General features: G+C 57.4%; 1 protein-coding gene across 6 annotated transcripts in view; it reads left to right on the top strand.

Annotated features, from left to right (window-relative positions):
• BACH1 (BTB domain and CNC homolog 1) overlaps positions 1-4945 on the top strand; it is a 36367-nt gene extending 31422 nt beyond the window's left edge. For 5 of the 6 annotated variants that reach the window (XM_037161315.2, XM_053657698.1, XM_053657697.1 and 2 more), the window contains one exon: positions 1467-4945. In XM_037161315.2, the coding sequence (XP_037017210.2) occupies positions 1467-1922 (456 nt within the window). In that variant the 3' untranslated portion in view covers positions 1923-4945. The remainder of the gene's footprint in view (positions 1-1466) is intronic. The other variant, XM_053657699.1, reaches the window with a different exon arrangement.
• Positions 4946-17321: the final 12376 nt, after the last annotated feature.

Raw genomic sequence — 17321 nt, 5'->3', positions numbered from 1 at the left:
GTGCTCTCCGCAGATGCTGGACTTGGGAAAGTGGGCTTGCTGCCCGAGCCCGGGGAGAAGGGGACATGCGGCGTGTGCTGCTGTTACCGCAGCCCGCCAGTAGGGGCGTCCTTCGGCTCTCGGCCTACCTGGCGCATCTCTGAAGAGGGGCGTTTTGTGGACAAGAAATGAGTCTTTTATTTAATGGCAAGTTTCTGCCTAAAATGTCTGGGTAACAAGTGTAAGGGGAAAGGAAGAGTCAGAGTGTGATATCAAAAGTAGCTGTTTAAATACTTGTCATCACCACTGCTACATAGGTTCAAGAACTGAAATAATATGGAACAGAAATCTGTTCGCAGTGCTGTCTGTTATCACCCAGGTCTTGGAAATAATGGCACGTTTCAGCCTCAGCCCCATTCCCGCTAAGACACCCAAAGAAAAACCACCGTCACCCTCAGTCAGCTTTGTGCCAGGAACCCGTTCTCCCACCCAATGCGCCACGAACAAGGTGGCCGAGTTGGTCCGCGGGCATCTTCGGGCGGCGGTGCCCCAGGCCGCCGTGCTCAGGCCACACTGGCCACTGTAGTCCAGGGCGAGCGTGGGTGGGGGGAGATCCAGCCGCGGGTTCAAAACCCTCTCCCAAAGCCCCGTGTGGGCCGAGAGCCGGGGGAGCGTCCGGCCTCCCAGCCACCAAGGGCCAGGGGCCGCCACGATGGCCTCTGCCCCTCCTCCCGCCGAGTGCAGGAACCAGCGAGGCTGCTGGAAAAATTCTGTGCTAGACTTTCATGTAGAAATAAAAATTAGTTAATAATAATAACAGCAACAAAAATAATTGACAGACTGACCCCCTCCCCCCCACACACCCCAGTTCTTCCCACACACTTCCCACATCAGTAACGCTGACCTTGGTGTCCTAGGCCTGGGCATGCGCAGCCTGAGTCTCCCTGTCACAGGGGCTCGGTGCTGCTCCAGCCAGCAGCCTGTGTGACAGTTCTGACTGATGTGCTTGTACTTTTTTGGGTTCTGCTTTAACCAAAACATCAAGTGCACACTTGTTTAACTGTAATCCGTAAATCCAGAGAGCCCTGAAGACTCTACAAGTGTGTCACACGGTTTTGGCCCAAAACGGATGCAGAGAACATTGGGCTGTGTTACTTTACCTACTTTGCACATTATTTGCTATTTGAATATGTTTTATGTAGAAATGTCGAGATGTCCGATAGTGAGGTGCTTGCTCAGACCCTGCCAGAGGAGTGACGTGTCCCCGCACCACTCACCCGAAATCCGAAAGGTCCTGAGTCCCAGCGTACACATGCCTAAGAGTTTGGGGTGAGGGATAGGGACCTGAGGTGTTTATTTTTCAGTTGAATTGAAAGGAAGAATTCCCCGTGATCTTGTTTAGTGAGAGGATGCTGTAGATACGAACGTTTGATCTCTTAGAAACATTGGTTGAGCCGATAAACCCAAGTCCTGTGTTCTCTCCGCAGCAACACGAGAAGGAGAGCTTGCTGAGGGAGAGAGACCGCATCTTGTCCACGCTGGGCGAGACCAAGCAGAGCCTGACGGGCCTTTGCCAGCAAGTCTGCAAGGAAGCAGCTCTGAGTCCCGAACAGATTCAGATCCTCGCCAAGTACTCGGCCTCGGACTGCCCGCTGTCCTTTCTGATTTCCGAAAGAGGAAAGAGCACGTCTGATGGTGCTCTTGTGTTTCCGCCCAGTGTGAGTGTCCCCGAGGGTCCTCCAGCTGCGCCGCCCACGGAGGAGGGAAGCCCCTGCGGCCCCAGCAGGAAGGGCAGCGGGTCAGGCTGCGCTCGGGGCCCGGAGTCGGGGCCACCTTCCCAGGCGGCCTGCGAGCCTGCCGGGCTCACGGAGCTGTGTCGGCCGGGGGCAGGCATCTCGGACGTCTGTCAGCAGATGACAGACAAGTGCACTACTGACGAGTGAGCGTGCATCCGCTTCCTTTGAACCGTCGAGTCTCCTACTGAAGTTCTGACGTTTGTCTTGAAACCTCCTACGGGCACCTGTCTCTTAACAATGTTGTTTCTACCCCTGGCCGTGTGTGGGCAGGGGACTCCCGAGCAGCCGGCCCTGACTTTCTCAGCCCCACTCTGTGCTCCGCAGGAGCTGCAGAAACAACCGGCTTCCTGTGTGCGGAAAGTCACGCGTGAAAATGTAGCGATGACTCTTGGTAACAAGTCTTTCCCTTACTCAGACCAAACATGTGAGTGAAGACTGTGTCCTGTCAAACAGTGCGGCGCCTTGAAACCTCTGCACACGGTTCCTGCTGGAGAGGCAGCTGGGCACGGACGGGGAGCCAGCGGCCTCAGCAGTGTTCCGACACCGGAGGAGACGGCCCCGACGGAGGAGCGCTGGAGAGCTGCTCGGAAAGGGGCGGCCGCCACTTGGGCTGTTCGGGTAGAGCTGTGTGCCTGCAACCTGGAGCTTCGCTCTTCAGGTTCAGCTGAACACAGGGAGTGGGTGGCCTGCACGGGACCCTGAGCCACACTGGGACTTGGGACGCAGGCAGGCGGGCAGCCTGGGGCAGAGTCCTGCCCCTGGTCAGTGTTGACGGTAGAGGTTCTGGGAAGCTGGCGTTCTCCCTCCTTCTCTTCAGTCTCCCACATCTGGGTCCCTCAGGGTCTTTGTTTCCTGGCGCTCTGTCCCTTTGCAGGAGGAAGTAGGACTGGGGTTCAGCGCCCGAGTGCGTGCTGACTGGGCTGCCGTGGGCTCCCTGGATGCCCGAGAGCTCGTGTGCCCGAGAGCCAGGCGTCAGGACAGAGGCCTGCCTGCGCGGTCAGCGGCGGCCGTCCCCCGTCCTCCCGGCTTTGAGGTCTGACGGTGCACTTGTGAGCAGCATCGTTACGGACGTAAATGCCTCTAGAGCAGTCACGTGGGTTTGTGAGACAGAAGGAGACTCAGTCTCGTTTCGCCGTGGGTTTGCATTTGGACCCCAGATTGAGTGTCGCCCTCGTCCCAGAGCTGGTGTGTTGAGCACGCAGGCCATGTCCACTCAGGCATTTTGTAACGTTCTTTGTGTGTGTCCAGCCCTACTCTAAAACGCTGTTTTTCTCATCCGAGTGCTCGCCCCGTGACACTGTTCGGTGGTTCTTGGGCAACCGGGTGTTAGACGTGTTTGAGAGTCAGGTGAAAGCTGTAGGTGACCAACTTCCTGCGATTGAAAAAATCGCGTATATCCTCCTTCCCAGAAACCTGCGCAGAGCCCAGTTTTAAAGGATACAAAGGAGAAGTTCGTGGTGTTTGGGTCAGGAAGCACTTCACCGAGGTGAGGCGCCCGAGGGGCGGACGGCGGCTGGGGGCAGCGGGCCAGGCAGCCGTGTGGGCCTGAGTCTGGGGACCACCCGGCATGCTTCCGAGTCCTGTCGGTGCCACCCTTTGTGATCAGGGGCGGTTTGGGGGACAGCCCTAGCACATTCTCAGTGGTTTGTGTGTTATCTCTGCTGTTGGCTTAGCTGTTATGAGAGAAAAGTAGCTGGGCTTGTTTATATTCTAGAGGCTTCTACAAATACACTCAGGAGTGTGTCGGGGAGAGTGGCGCTGTGTGTGCACACCATAAAGTGTGTGTGCACACGCACATCTCACGTACCTGTTTCCTTGATGCTTGTCATTTTAAGGGTTAACTTCAAAGTATAATATAAAAATGTCTCTGGTTTACACAACGTAACTCTCAACCAGCCAGCAGAGCCCTCGGTTCCTACCTCAGCGGCACGCGCACCAGCGCAGACGCCCGGCCGCCCGTGCACAGGCTTCGAAAGCTTCCTTCCCATTCGATGGCAAAGCCTGCTTGTCTCGGAGTCAAAACATGATTTTTAAGGCGTTTCGTTCGAGTTTATCTCAGCATATGAACAGCTTAGCATTAGGGGTTTATTTTAATGTTATTCTGATGATTGGCCCAGTGTAGGATTTTGTAAAACGTGGCACTGTGTGCGTAGCCAGCATGCAATACAAGTAACAACGCTACCTCATTCCTCCCCGGGCTTCGCGTCACAGAGGGACAGACGGCTGCAAGGGTTCCTCTTTGTCTTGGGCTGTCAGGTGGGAGAATTTTCTGTCTGCTGCATAACATTACACATCTATGCCTATTTCACCTTCCGAGCAAGGTTTTTTAAGAATTAGTTTCAAGTTGACTTTTTCGAGGGTGTGGAAGACAAGCGACAGGACTGTGTGCGCACAGTGTGCCTCTTTCCTGCGTGCAGAGTTCCGGGGGCTTGTTTCCGGTCTGCAAGCAGCCAGTCCGGGGCCAGACCCCCCCCACCGTGCGGACTGGCCTTCTCGGTGCTTCCCGGCCTCAGAGCCGTCGTGGCCGACTCGGCAGAGCAACGTCACCGGCGTGTCCCTGTCGTCTCCGTTCACCCGCAGTGGCTGGTTGTGCCCAGCGTGTCACGTCCAGGCAAACGTGGGTGTAACCCTGGGACCTGCTTGTAGCATCCGTCACACGGTTCACTGTCGGTGAGTGTTCGCGAGCTGGGAATAAGAGGCGGCGTGTTCGGTGGGCGGACGAGACGGCTGCAGCCGGACACTCGGCCGCACTGACAGCTTGGGAAGAAAATCAAACAACGGCAATGTTATAACGAAGTCTCAGGTGAACTTTTCTCAGTTATAGAACCTGTATTTTGAATTTGTAAATATTTTAAGTGTTTTATCAGGCATGTAATAACCTATTCTTTGAAACCTGTCAGGTAAATGAAAATTTAAAGCCGTAATGGCATACTTATTGTAAATAAACATCTGTTGATTTTTTGTATCTTTCTTAATATAATTTTCTAACAATGCAATAAAACCACTAAATTTATATATCCATGTCGTATTAAGATCATGGTTCATTAAAAGTAAACATTCATAGTATTTAATTTATATTTTCTCGCTCATGTGCTCATCCAAATGTAGCCAAATGACAACTGTTAGATGTTGGTGATGAATCAACAGTTAAATAAAATTCCTTAAAACTGCTTCTGATCCAACGGAGTTGTACCTTCCAATTCTGTCTTGCCATCTTGTGAGAGTCACTGACTGACTTCCCTCGGCCGGGCAGTAACTATGGTGACTGTGGCCTCTGAGGGACTCTGATGAGCTGGTTCTCGTGCCTGAAAAGCAGCTTCCCCAGCACGAGGGGCTGGAGGAGGCTCAGACTTGACCTTGGCCCGACTTGCTGGGCTAAATGGAGTAGCGGGGCCTGGTCCTGGGCTGCACAGACTTGCTGGCGGAGCCGCCTCTGGCGCAGGACCGTCCCTGTCCGACCAGGCCTGGGCCGGGCTCTGTAGCCCAGAGTGGGGCCAGGCCACCGCCCTGCCTTGGTGACTCTGAGCCTGGCGGTTTCCAGAGACCAGGTCACGGGGGTAGGAACCGGGACCCTGCCTGTCTCATCTGGGATGCACAGGGCAGCCGCCCCACTGAGAAGACCCTTCCCCCGCCAGGTGTCACCACATGGAGCAGTGGCCGAACACCTCTCCTGGTCCCACACAGGGCCAAGCTGCCTCGTGCTGGGCCCGAGAGACTGGGGCTGTAGGAGGCCTGGCCTTGTCTCTCAGCCACCACCACCCCCACGGTCCACGCAGATTTGTCTTGGGTTCACCCCCATCTCCCTCCACCAGGAGGGAGCAGCGCAAGGGCCGGCCTGCACGTGGCCCACGCTGCCTCTGGACGGGCACGGGTCCTGCAACCGAGGGCAGCTGCACAGTGTCCTTGAACGTGGCTGGGGTCACATCCTGGAGCCAGAAAAGGACCGAAGGGTGCATGAGGCCCCACAGTGACTTGTAGGCGCTGACGTGGTAGCTGGTTTGGAAAGTGGTTGGTGCCAAACTCGCACTGTCTGAATTCGACACATTGCCCAGCCAAAAAGTTCGTTTTGTGTACTTTTCCCAGACGATGGCTCTACTTAGTTGTCCTGGACTTCATCAAAACGATTGTTAGGTTGCATTGTGACAGCTGTCATATATAAGTGGCACATTAAAAAAAATCAAAATTGGTGAATTTTTGTGCAGCCATTTTAATATCGAAGATGGAAGATGATATGCAACATTTTCAGCATGTTATGCTTTATTATTTCAAGAAAGGTAAAAATGCAACTGAAATGGGGGAAAAATGTGTGTGCCATGTGTGGAGAAGGTGCTGTGACTGATCACACGTGTCAGAAGTGGCTTGTGACGCTTCGTGCTGGAGACTCCTCACCAGGGGTGCCCCGCAGTCGGATGGGCCAGTTGATAGCGATCAAATCGAGACATTCCTTGAGAACGATCAGTGTACTCCACCTTGTGGGAGAGCCGCCCTGCTCAAAATATCCCAGTCAATAAAGTTATTGGTGAAAATGAAAATGCGTCTTTTAGTTTAGAGAAAAACACCCCCACGGACATCTTGGCCAGCCCAGTCCTGGTGTTTTCGGGCGCCCGCCCACCGAGAAGAATTGGGTTGTGGCTTCGCAGCTCCGCTCTTCCGGGGCTGGCTCTGTCCAGGTTTTGTTGTGCTTGTAACTCAGCCAAGGTCTTACAGTGATTTTGACATGAGGGAGGGTCCATGGCAGTGGACTTTGGGATATTTTGTCCTTTTTCCTTCTGTCTCTGAAACTTTGCAGAGTTACGGCTTTGTCAGAACTTGCTGCGCTTTCCTGTTTTTCTTTCTACCTATAGGTGGCAGCACACCACACTACCTGTGGCGTGGCCAGGCACCTGGAGCTGGTGGTCAGAGCTGCTGGTCAGGAGACACCAGGCTGCAGGGCGGGCCGGTGCCCTCGCTGAGTGAACTGACCGCTCCCTTCATAAACAGGGTCAGAGCCTTGGTAACCAGGGTGTTTCGTGAAGCACCCACCGAGGCGTCGTCGCCGTGGGGCGCAGAACTCGTGAGCAGGGAGCGAGTGGAGAATCTCACTCGGACCCACCTTGGACGAGACCGGCGCCAATCTGATGACATCATCAATGAAGGCTGTGCTGGCTCTGCAGCCTCAGCGTCCTCACCCGAAGTGCCTGGAGACGGCCACCTGACGCAGAGGCCACGCCCTCACGGCTCCAGACCGTGCTCTTACTGATGACAGTGAAGTGAGGTCCGCGTCCCCCGCACGCACGCCTGCCCCCGAGGCTGCGCAAGGCCGCGCTGACACTCAGATGGGGGCGGGCCGTGCGGGGAGATGGCCGTTACCTGCCGTCCGCTGCCACTGCCATGCCTCATCTTGCTGTCGTCCTTCTCAGGGAAGTAGGGGCAAGGTCGCTCTCGTGGCGCGGCCGAGGGGACGGCTGGGGCCCGACGACCTCGAGGTCAGTGCCGTCCAGCAGACACGAAAGGCCCTGCGCACCTGCGAGCTGTGCGTGACGTCACCTGTGCATTTGAGTTTCCTCGGCCACACCGGGAACATGAAAGGAGGTGAAATTAGTCTTTGTTCTCTTTGCAGTTTATGGAACCTGGTGTGTGAGAAAGTGTAGCAGGTAATCGGTGTAAAAGGCACTGAGGTAATACACAGTATTGTTTTAGTCTGTATTTTACGCCCAAGCTCATCCCAGCGCAGACGAGCCCCTCGTGCTGGTGTCCACGTGTGGCCTGCGGTCACTGCTACACGCAGTTCAATGCTGAAGACGCGGCATCTGCCCCAGGTCCACACGTTTCCTCAAACTCATGTGGGGGACGCAACCCCAGTGCCCGAGAACGTGGCCTTTTGGGGCTCCTTGTGAAGATGATGAAGTTAAGACGAGGTCTGGGGGACCCTATGTGGGATGAGGGCAGAGACGGGATGTGAGGGGACCCCCGGATGGGCAGCACCCACCGGACGCTCAGGGAGAGGCCCGGAACAGGCGCTTCTTCAGAAGGAAGCGGCTCTGGCTGCGCCTTGGCCTCGTGGCCCTGGGAACGGATACAGTGCAGCTCTGCTGTCTCGGCGCCCGGAGCGTGCCCTTGGGCAGCCCGCAGACACTGCCCAGTGCAGTTCGTTGGCGGCTGTCACTGCTGCCCGCCCTGCCCGGTGCAGGAGGCCACCGAGGTCAGTGCGGTTCTGGGCGGCGAGACGGGTCTGCGTGCTCCCGGACTGGGACCACGGGGCGGCCTTGCCCAGGAAGCGGGCCCCCGGAGTGACCGCCTGTGTGGACCTTCCTGGCATGCAGTGGGCCTTCAAAGACAGGACAGCGTGTTCCCCAAACTGCTCTTTCTCTCCCTGTCATCAGCTGGGGACCCCACTTCATGGAGGGAGGGAGTCGGGGGGCTGCCACTGTCCGCAGGTGGCAGGTGGCTGCGGTCACCTCTGCAGCGAGTCCTGTGCCGCCTCCGCCTGGCGCGGGGGCTCACCCACTGCGCCTGCTTGTCCACGCGCGTGTGGCCCGTCTCGCACGGGCCCTGTGAGTACACCCGAGAGGATGTGCACACACGTCCCACTGCCCACTTCTCTGGGGAATGCTGACTGATGCGCCCACTGTCCCCAGTCGCCTGTCTCCGGGGGACACTACTGTCACTGTGATAAAAGCTTAAAAGGGCAGACTGCGTGGGAGGAGACCGACCTTGAGCGCTCACCCCAACTTCCTCCCGAGTCAGTACATGTCCCCAGTCAACAATGTGACCATGTTTAAAGTCTCGGCAGCAGATCCTGAAGGCTCCCAAACCCCGCCTCCGCCTGGCCCCGGCCCCACCCCCGCTGTTTCCACCAGCTGCTCGGTTACCGGCAGGGCCCTCCCTTGGTTGCAGGGCCAAGGGTGACCCTTGGGCAGGGGAGGGCACATTTGTCCTGGCCCAAACTAAAAGCTGAAAATTGCTTTTCTGCCTCATAAATGAAAGCTACCCGTCCTCAAAATGCCCTCCCCTGGAGGCCAGGCTGCCCAGGTCTCAAATGCAGAGTCCCCCCCGGACCAGCGGCCCCCCTTCCCGGAGATGTCCTTCCTGCGGGTCCTGTCCCCATCTGCTTCGGAAGCGGCCTCCCCCGCTCCAGCTGCCCTTGGCCCTCCCCACTGTGTGTCAGCGCGTACCCCTGCACCTGCTGGGCTGCCCCAGTCCGTGTGGTTGGTCCCAGGCCTCCCCGGGCGTGGCGCACCCAGGGAAGAGCCCCCTGTGCCCACCCGTTGCGTCTTCCAGGCCGCCCGCCAGGTGATGCGGGAGACAGGTTCAGCCCCCCGGGCCGCAGGGCCACAGCTTGTGCCCAGGACCACGCCGGGTTGTTCGGGGTGGCAAGCACACGTCGGGGCCCGCACAGCTCTCCCTTTGGCGGGACGACATTCAGAGGTGTAGTTAATAACCGGTCATCTCGGGCACCGCCGACGGAACTGGGGACGGACCCACCTGTGAGGCCGGCCCTGCTTGGGGTGCACGTGATTGCGCCGCCCGCCTCTGAGGGCCTCCGGGTGGGGCACACGCGTCTTCCTCGTCTGGCACCAGAGCCCGCGGCCCTGCTCTCATTACCCTGGTTCCGAAAAGCATCTGCCTGCGCCCTGTCCTCAGACCCGCCCTCGGGTCCAGTCTCTGTCCGGGGGTGTTAGCGGCCGCAGGAGCATCAGAGTTCGAGTCTCAGCGCGTGGCTCGGTTGGGGCAGGCCCTCGTCCCAGCGGAATTACCCGAGGGCCCCCGGGGTGGCCGGCCCGGCCCCTGCAGCAGTGCGCACCCCACTCTAGGTCTGAGTTCCCGCCGTGTCTCCGTGGCGCAAGACGTTATGCTCGACTCGGACACGAAATATGCAGAGAGTGCTGGACCACTCCGGCCCACCGCCACAGCGCCGGCCCAGGAAACCCGCCTGCGCCCCCTTTTCACTGCGAGCCCCTCGGAACCACCCGCAGCCAGCCCGCTCTCTGCCAGGTGAGCGGGAGGTCGGACCAGAGGCAGCAGCCTGGGGCACCGCCGGTCCCCAGTGGACTGCAGCGACTGGCAGCCCCGCTTTCCACCGAGGACCGAACCGAGGACCGAACCGAGGAAGCCAGACACGCGCTCCCGCCCGCCCCGTGGGTCGCCTCCCCAGGCCAAGGCCGAGGCCCAGGCCCACACCTGTGGCCAGCGCAGACCTGAGCCCCGCCCCCAGCTCTGCCCCCTTTTCCACTGTGACACCCTCCAGGTAGGTGACAGGGGCAGCTCACCTTCGCGCGGAAAGCGCCGAGTGACCAGTGACCAGCCTTGGCATTCGGTTGTCCTTCATTTGTTTCCGCGGGGTTCACCCAGTCCTCGCCGTCTGGACACGGTGATGACGGGCACACGCCACGTGGAGGGGCAGTGAGAGGTTCACGCGGTGCCGGGCTGTTCCCTTCGGGGTGTCCCTTCCGGGTGCTGTGAATCTCCTCCGGGGTCATTTTTCTCCTCTTCTCTGTCACCACAGAAACTTGCAACAAAACAGGCCGTTGTAAAATGGTGAACCTCGTAGCTTTCCAGCTGGAAACTTTTCCGAGCTGAAGGCAGTTGTGTCTGCGGCAGATGGGTTCCGGGTGTGTTAATTAAAAAGAGTCGTGGGGAGAGTCTCAGATGAGTGCCATCCGGGGGCTTTATTCTGCATTTGCAAACGTAGTCTCACCATAATGGAGATAAAATGGCAAGAGTCTGAAATATAGTAACGGCTTCCAATGTGAAAGTAATTCTTTTTAGCACGAATGCTTGTCCTAGCAGTTTTATAACCTAATAAAAATCAAAGCATTAATTAAGAAATCCCTGGGCATTTTCATGATGAGAAATCACATGCATTCTGGGAGAACAGAAACATTCCCCGCGTGTCCGTGCTGCGGAATCATCCGAGGACTTCCCACGGAGGCGGGTCCCGTCGGCAGACGTCTCCCGGGCCCCAGCGAACAGGAAGGCCTCCGAGGTCTGACCCAAAGTCGGCGATTCACCTCACCTTGGAACTGAGGCGCAGCGTAGAAATTCATAGTCATTAGACATTGTTTCTCTTATTTGCCCTAGAAATGTACATTAAAAAAAATTTTTATTCTAGACAGGAGGAGGCAGAGGAGAGAATACCGCTGAAACGCTGTAATGGTTTCTAACTTCGGGAGTCACTTCCGAGTGGACTGTAGTGTAGACACACGCGCGCTCACACTGTGGTTCTAAAACCGTAAGTCGTTCAGGGAACCCCCTGCTGCGCCCTTCTGGGCGTTCCCGCAGGCTGCTGGGTGTTGAAGAATGGACATCAAAGGTGTTCAGTTGACCCTGGGTGAATGGACTCCGTGCAAACCAATCTCAAACTCAGTTCGGAAGACGTGCTGAACCCTGGTTTCCTGGTCGCCCCCTCGCCGGTGCTGGGTCTCAGGGCAGCCACCCGGTGCCCTCGACCTGGCCCTCCCTCAGGCAGGCCTCAAGGGCGAGCAGTTGTCACCTGAGGGGCAGCCGAGAGCCAGGCCACGGGGCTCCTGGTCCTGACCGGGGACCTCTGTAGGTGCCATTGTGGTGGCTGGTGTCCGGAGCACAGGGTAAGGTCCCAGCTGCTGGGCCGTGTGTGTGTGCATGTGTTGGTGGGGGGTCTTGGAGGGGTGTCACCTGTCCCGGAGTCACCACGGAGACCCTCTCTCTGTCCCAGCCGACGCCAGACCCGCCCCTTGTCCTCTGCGTCCAGTGCTGCTCTGGGACCTTCAGACATACTCTCCTGGCGGCCCCGACCCCTCCCGCCTCCCCTTCTCTCCGTGAGGACCCTCGCGCTCCGCCCCGCCCTAAAGCCCAAGCCCTTCCGTGGTTCCCAGTCTCCTGGATGGTTTCACTCATTGTCCCCCTTCCCTGTAAACCCTTGTATCTCATGAGTTGTGACCGTACTGTGTCCATGTCTTTAATAATCTTCTTTTCGGCCGCGCTCCCCCCTCTCTCGTGCTGCCGTGCTTCTTGTTTAAGCTCTGGACCCTCTTCTCCCCCCTCCACGAAGGGGCCCCCATTGGTCCCGTCTCAGCACCTGTTGCCGTTCTCCTCAGCTGGTCCCCTGAGAGACCTAAGAGTCAGCCCTGAAGTGGGCTCTCCTGTCACCCTCTATCCAGGGCATCGGTCCCTCTGCCTCATTCTGCCCCCGAATGCCTTGACTCCCCACTTTTCTCCATCGCCACAGCCTGGCCGCAGCCCTTCCTCCAGGGGCCGCGTCAACACCACTCTGAGTCCACACTGGCTTCTCCATGATCCATTTTCCACGTTGGAAGCCAGACGGATCATATCATAAACTTTCCTCGAAAGCCTCCAGTGGCTTCCCATTATGCTCATAATAAATCCAGGCCCCCTCCAGGGGCTGAAGGCTCCCGGGGTGTCCGCGACCTGCCTCTGCCTGCCCCTCCGCCCTCGGCCGTGGGGCCCCCTTGCTGCACCTGGACCTCCCGCCTCTCGAGGTGCATGCTGTCACCTCGGCTCTGTCTGTCACTGTCACCGTGCCGCTTCTGATCTATCAGAAGTCAGCTCAGATATTGTCCGTGGTGTCCGTGCCCCTCTGGCTGGTAGGAGTATTTCCGTCCCTCCTGGGGGTCAGCTGATCGGAGTGTCTCTCTCAGGCCAACGGCTGATTTCTAATTTTGTCTTCCCTGCAAACAGTCTCTTCCCTCCTCTGTTACCAACATAAGTTCCAGTGACCTGTTCTTGGAAAAGCCAGTTTAAACATTAAACTGCCGACTTTGATTTGATAACAGTTTCATGAGAAAAGACTTGGATTCAGGTTTGAACTTGGACTTGTTACTTCTTAAATCGACTTTTTTCTCCCCATGTCTTAGCAGACATGATAAATCAAGGTGTGTGGGACAAAGTGGAGGTCTCGGGTACGTGCTGGACAGAAGACGAGTTCATGGGGCGGAGGAATGTGGGGCGGCAGCGGCGGTGGCGCTCCTCGGGTCCTGGCCCGCGCTTGCCTGTGAGAGGCTGGCAGGCAGGTCCAGCCTGCGAGCCGGGGCACCAGCCGGGGCACCAGCCAGGACTGTTTTAGGGCTGGAGAGAATCTCAGAGGTCACTGAGTTCGTGTGACAGATTTACCCAGGATGCAACTAATCGTCTAGCAATAGTCGTCTATCACTTCAGCGGCCCCTAAACTCCCCCTCACCGCCCCCCACTGCCGCTCATTCCAATCATGAGAAAGTTTAAGCTTTTTGGTAAATTAACGTCTCGATGTAACTTCCACCACCGTCTCTGGGCAGCCAAACTGAGGGAGACGTACCTGTCCCCCCGGAGCGTCATCCAGGTGTTGGAAGCTGGCGACCCAGGCGGAGTGGTGGCTGTAGACTCGGGGGTGGTGTGATGCTGCCGACCGGCCACACCCAAGGCCTCCGGGCGCTTCCTGCCCTCATCTCCCCGGGGCTCCGGGCTGAGTGTACTGGGCTGCGGTCCTTCCATAGCCCTTGCTGTCAAGAAGGGCTTCGCCTGGGCGTGAGGATGAGCCTGAGGTTACTGCACGTAAAACAGCTACCAGGTAAGTGTCTGCAAAGAGCTCGTGCTTTACGTAGATTCGTTTTAATCCACACAACATCCTTGGGTGGTAGCTATGCGTTTGAACCACATGAGATTGCCATCTTTATAGGTCAAAAATGGTAGAATCTCAGCAATTTCAAGTGGCTCAGTTACTGCTGATCTGAGTTTGTTGATGAGAAAAACTGAGCTTTGGAAATGTTGCGTCCCTCGTTCATGGTCCACAGGGAGCCAGAACCGCCGGGGCCAAGCCTGGGCCCTGCATCTGCCACGGGACAGACGCTCACTGACCACCAGGAGGGCGAGTCCTCGGCCGCCAGGGGGACAGGCTGCGCGTGGAGCATCACGTTCTCCGAGTTCATTCTCTTAAAGTCCCAGGATGCCGTCTGTCTGCACCAAAGACCTGGGGGTGGGGTGTGAAGAGTGGGGTGGCACTGGAGACCAGGGAGGAGGGAGGCAGCTTCCGTCTGCCCACGAGGTGGCAGGTCCCCTCCGAGGTCCCACTAGGGACACACAGTCTTGGGATTCGGCACCAGTGACTCAAATTAGAAAAGGTCCAGCCCCAGTCCCAGACACCAGCAGAGGCCCCGCCACCCCATCCTGACATTAAGCTGCTTTACATCCTGGGATTGGAGCCGATGGTCTAAGACTTCATGTCCCCAGGCCCTTGTCACCTCCCCTCCAGCTGTCCTCCTTCAGCCACAAACCATTCTCTGGTCAGACGTCAAGGCTCGCTTCCCCTCCAAGTTTCCATTTATCCCACGACTGAATCCATCTCGGCGTCTCTGCGGGAACCCGTGGATTCGGGGACCAGCCCTCGTCTCCTGCATTATCCCGGAGCACAGTCAGGCGTGGTTCCCGCATCTATTTTACAAAACTCCTCCTTACTCATCCCTGTGGTTACACAAGCACCCGGCTCCCCGGGCCGCCTGTAAACATGTTGCCCCCTCCCGAGAGGCCCTGCCACTCTCTCCCTGACCCACGGAAGGCGCGTGGGCAGAGGGTGCCATTAACAACTCCGTGGAGAAGAGGGAACGTTGTCGAGAGGCACCTGAGAAGCTGTCACTGTTTAATTAAAGGCTTTGATCCAGGCACACGCTCACCTGGTAATGATGGAACAGTTTTAAAGTGACAGATGAAAGGACCAGCGAGAGCAGTGTCAGACTCCACTCCAGACTGGGTTCCACAGTCTACAAGTGTGTTTCTTGGTGGATGGAGAGTGAGATCTATTAAGTTTTTATTGCAGGAAAATGTAAAGTCCAGGAGACTGTGCAGATGCTGCAGCCTCCTGACAGTTTCTGGGCGCAGTGGACTCTGGGGGGGCCCGTTCGATGGGACCCCTCCTCTTCAGGGGTGAGGTGGTCGAGCCGAATCATTTATTATAGAAGTTCCCCTTTCCCTTCTGTAGGCGCGGACCATGGGTTTGAGGGATTCGGGGTCATTTAGAAAGGCCCGTGTTGTCGTCTTTTCCTATTCTTCCTCCTTCTCCTCTGTCTCACTGAATACAAGAGAACTAAGAGGATATAAGGAGACAGAACTCAGTGGGGCAGACCCATGACACTGCACCCTGTCCCCAGGCAGCACCCTGATTTCTGAGGGCCACCCCGTGACGCCTGATGGGAAGGAGTGCTTTCCTCCCCGAGTGGGCAAGCCAGGAGCACTGTGGGAAATCACGTATGCAGACACTTCCGTAAAAACCCACAAAACCTGTAATTATTCAATAGAAAAGGGCCCTTCTCTGGCCAGAGGCCTGTCTTGGGACAAGGAAGCCGAGAGAACTGGGACGGAAGTGACTTTTCCTTTGGTTCCCAGAACAATGAAGATTTTGTGAGTCGGGGATTCTGACTTTGGAATTTGTAAGATCCGTGTTCACTTTGGAATTGGATATTTTAGTGTAACTTATGGTTGCATTTCTGCACGTAATTCTTAATTGGTAAAGTGCAATTCCCGGCACTTTCTGTGTGATTAGAGTCCTTACCCCTTTTTCCCCTCTTACCTTCTGAGGCTCAGGTCAGGGGCCGGGAGCAGGGGAGGGAGTGACTACGAGGAGCAGAGAAAGAACCGACTTGGGACTTGGAGACAATCCCTGACCCACTGTGAGGATGAGCTTTCTCTTCTCCAGCTGGACTGGGGTTTTCCCGTCTCGGTGCCTGACCACTTGGCGGCAGGAGGCCTGGGCCGTTCCAGGATTTCATTTCTCTCCCAGTCACCGCGTCCTGATTGTCAGGTTCCCCTGACTTCCCTGGGTGTGCTGGTGGTCAGTGTTGGCTCTGGGGGTGCTCCTGGTTTTAGGGTTCCTCCTGTTCTTGGAGGATTTGTCAGTCACGATGCCAGAACCTGTCTCGTGCTTGCTTCACTCATCTGCGTCTGTGTAGCCGGAGCAGTTTCTGGTCTGCGGCTGCCAGCGGCCTGGACGCGGCTCCGTCTGCAGCCTTCAGTTCCTGCACGAGTCCGAATGTGAGGATGAGGACACAGGACCGGCCCGGAGGCCTGTGTGATCCCGCCCCCACGGGCACAGTCAGATGGAAGACAACGGGCCTCCGCTTAGTGGAGACCCAGACTCGGAAGAAGCTGGGACAGCAGGGGCCACCGAGGCCTGACGCAGGCCTGATGTGGTAGAGTCTCCAGGACACCCGCCGCCCGGTCTCGTCCAGCTCTCTGCACACCTGACTGGCCCACTCCCCTGGCTTCCCTTCGGGGGAACGATTTCCGAGTAGATTGGTGCACCAGTCCTTGTCTCAGGGCTCACGGGTGGGGAGCCCGGACTCAGACAAGGGCTGCCGTGAGGTTGAAGGCACGTCTGCCTGAGTTCTTGGCTCTGTGTGGATTGTTGCCTGATGGTTGTTCCCTTCATGCCATTTAAAAACCGACGTGTTCATGTTACAAAGCTCAGCGAGACGGTGGCCCTGTGCTCCGAATTCACCAGCCGAGAAGCTTCTAGTCCCTGGAGGTTTGTTGTCAGATAACTGCACGGTGTTGTGCGTGTCCTCCCGTAACTGGAACCCGAGGAAGGAGGAGGAACGACAGGACGTGGGGGGCTTCGTGCGCTGCAAACCCCCACCCGTGTCCCCATCCTCACGCGTTTCGCACCTGGCCGTGAATGTGAGCAGCGAGCAGGGGCCGCTGAGGCAGGTCCTGTGGCCACTGTGCCGGTGGATTGGTAGGATGGCTTTGAAGACAGGGACGTGTCACCTTCTTGGCTGTCTCGGGGTGGAGCCAGCCGTGCTGTGTGGGGTGGCACTCAGTGAGTGAAGTGCTTCCAATCCGACGCTGACACTGGTTCCACGGCTGCTCCGACCCCTGATGTCTTCTCCCCCAAATGGACACCGTGTCTGCACCTGCAGGCTGCTGCTGGGACAGGAACCCGACCAGGCCACACTTGAAAGTTCTCAGCAGGGTGTCGGCCAGGCCCCTGAGCCTCAGGGGTGGTCCCGGCAGGTGGAGTCAGCCCTGGCATTGGGGTGAGGGTGGCTGGTCCCGGTAGTGAACCCCCACAGAGGCCGGGACCCCTTATCTCTCTTCCTCTGGATGTCGGCAGGGATTCAGGAAGGAGCAGGGAGGTGTGGGGGAAGGGGCGCGTATGAGTCGGACGTTTTGAAGAATCCATGACATTCAGCTGAGCCCTGGGGTGGAAGGTGTCGCCGTGGCCCAAACACACCAAGCCCAGGTGTCTCTGCACTGGTGTGACTGGCGGCCCCTCGGGATCTGCCCTTCTCAGGGCTGTGCCTGGACTTGACCTTCCCCAGGCCTGCCCTTGGTCCCAGCACCAGCGGCCTGGGAGGGGGACACGGGCCTCCCCTCCCACCTGGGTCTCCACCTGTTTGGCTCCTTCTTCCGACTCCCATGTTTGCCTGGCATCTGCTTCCACTTCTGACATGGTGGCAGGCGGGGCTTTCTTCTCGCTGTTCATTGGTTTAAGGGAGTTTTTCTTTATTTGTATTTTTAATTTGTGTGTGTATTTTTCGCTTTCACATCCCTGTTATTCAAAGTGGAAAAACAGAGGGGAGGAAACATTTGTCAGGATTTGAA

Source organism: Artibeus jamaicensis, unplaced genomic scaffold (assembly GCF_021234435.1).
Source record: "Artibeus jamaicensis isolate MK-2021 breed Jamaican fruit bat unplaced genomic scaffold, CSHL_Jam_final scaffold_474, whole genome shotgun sequence".
Taxonomy (NCBI): Eukaryota; Metazoa; Chordata; class Mammalia; order Chiroptera; family Phyllostomidae; genus Artibeus; species Artibeus jamaicensis.
Note: the sequence above shows the minus strand (reverse complement) of the source record. Positions and strands in the feature narration are given on the sequence as shown.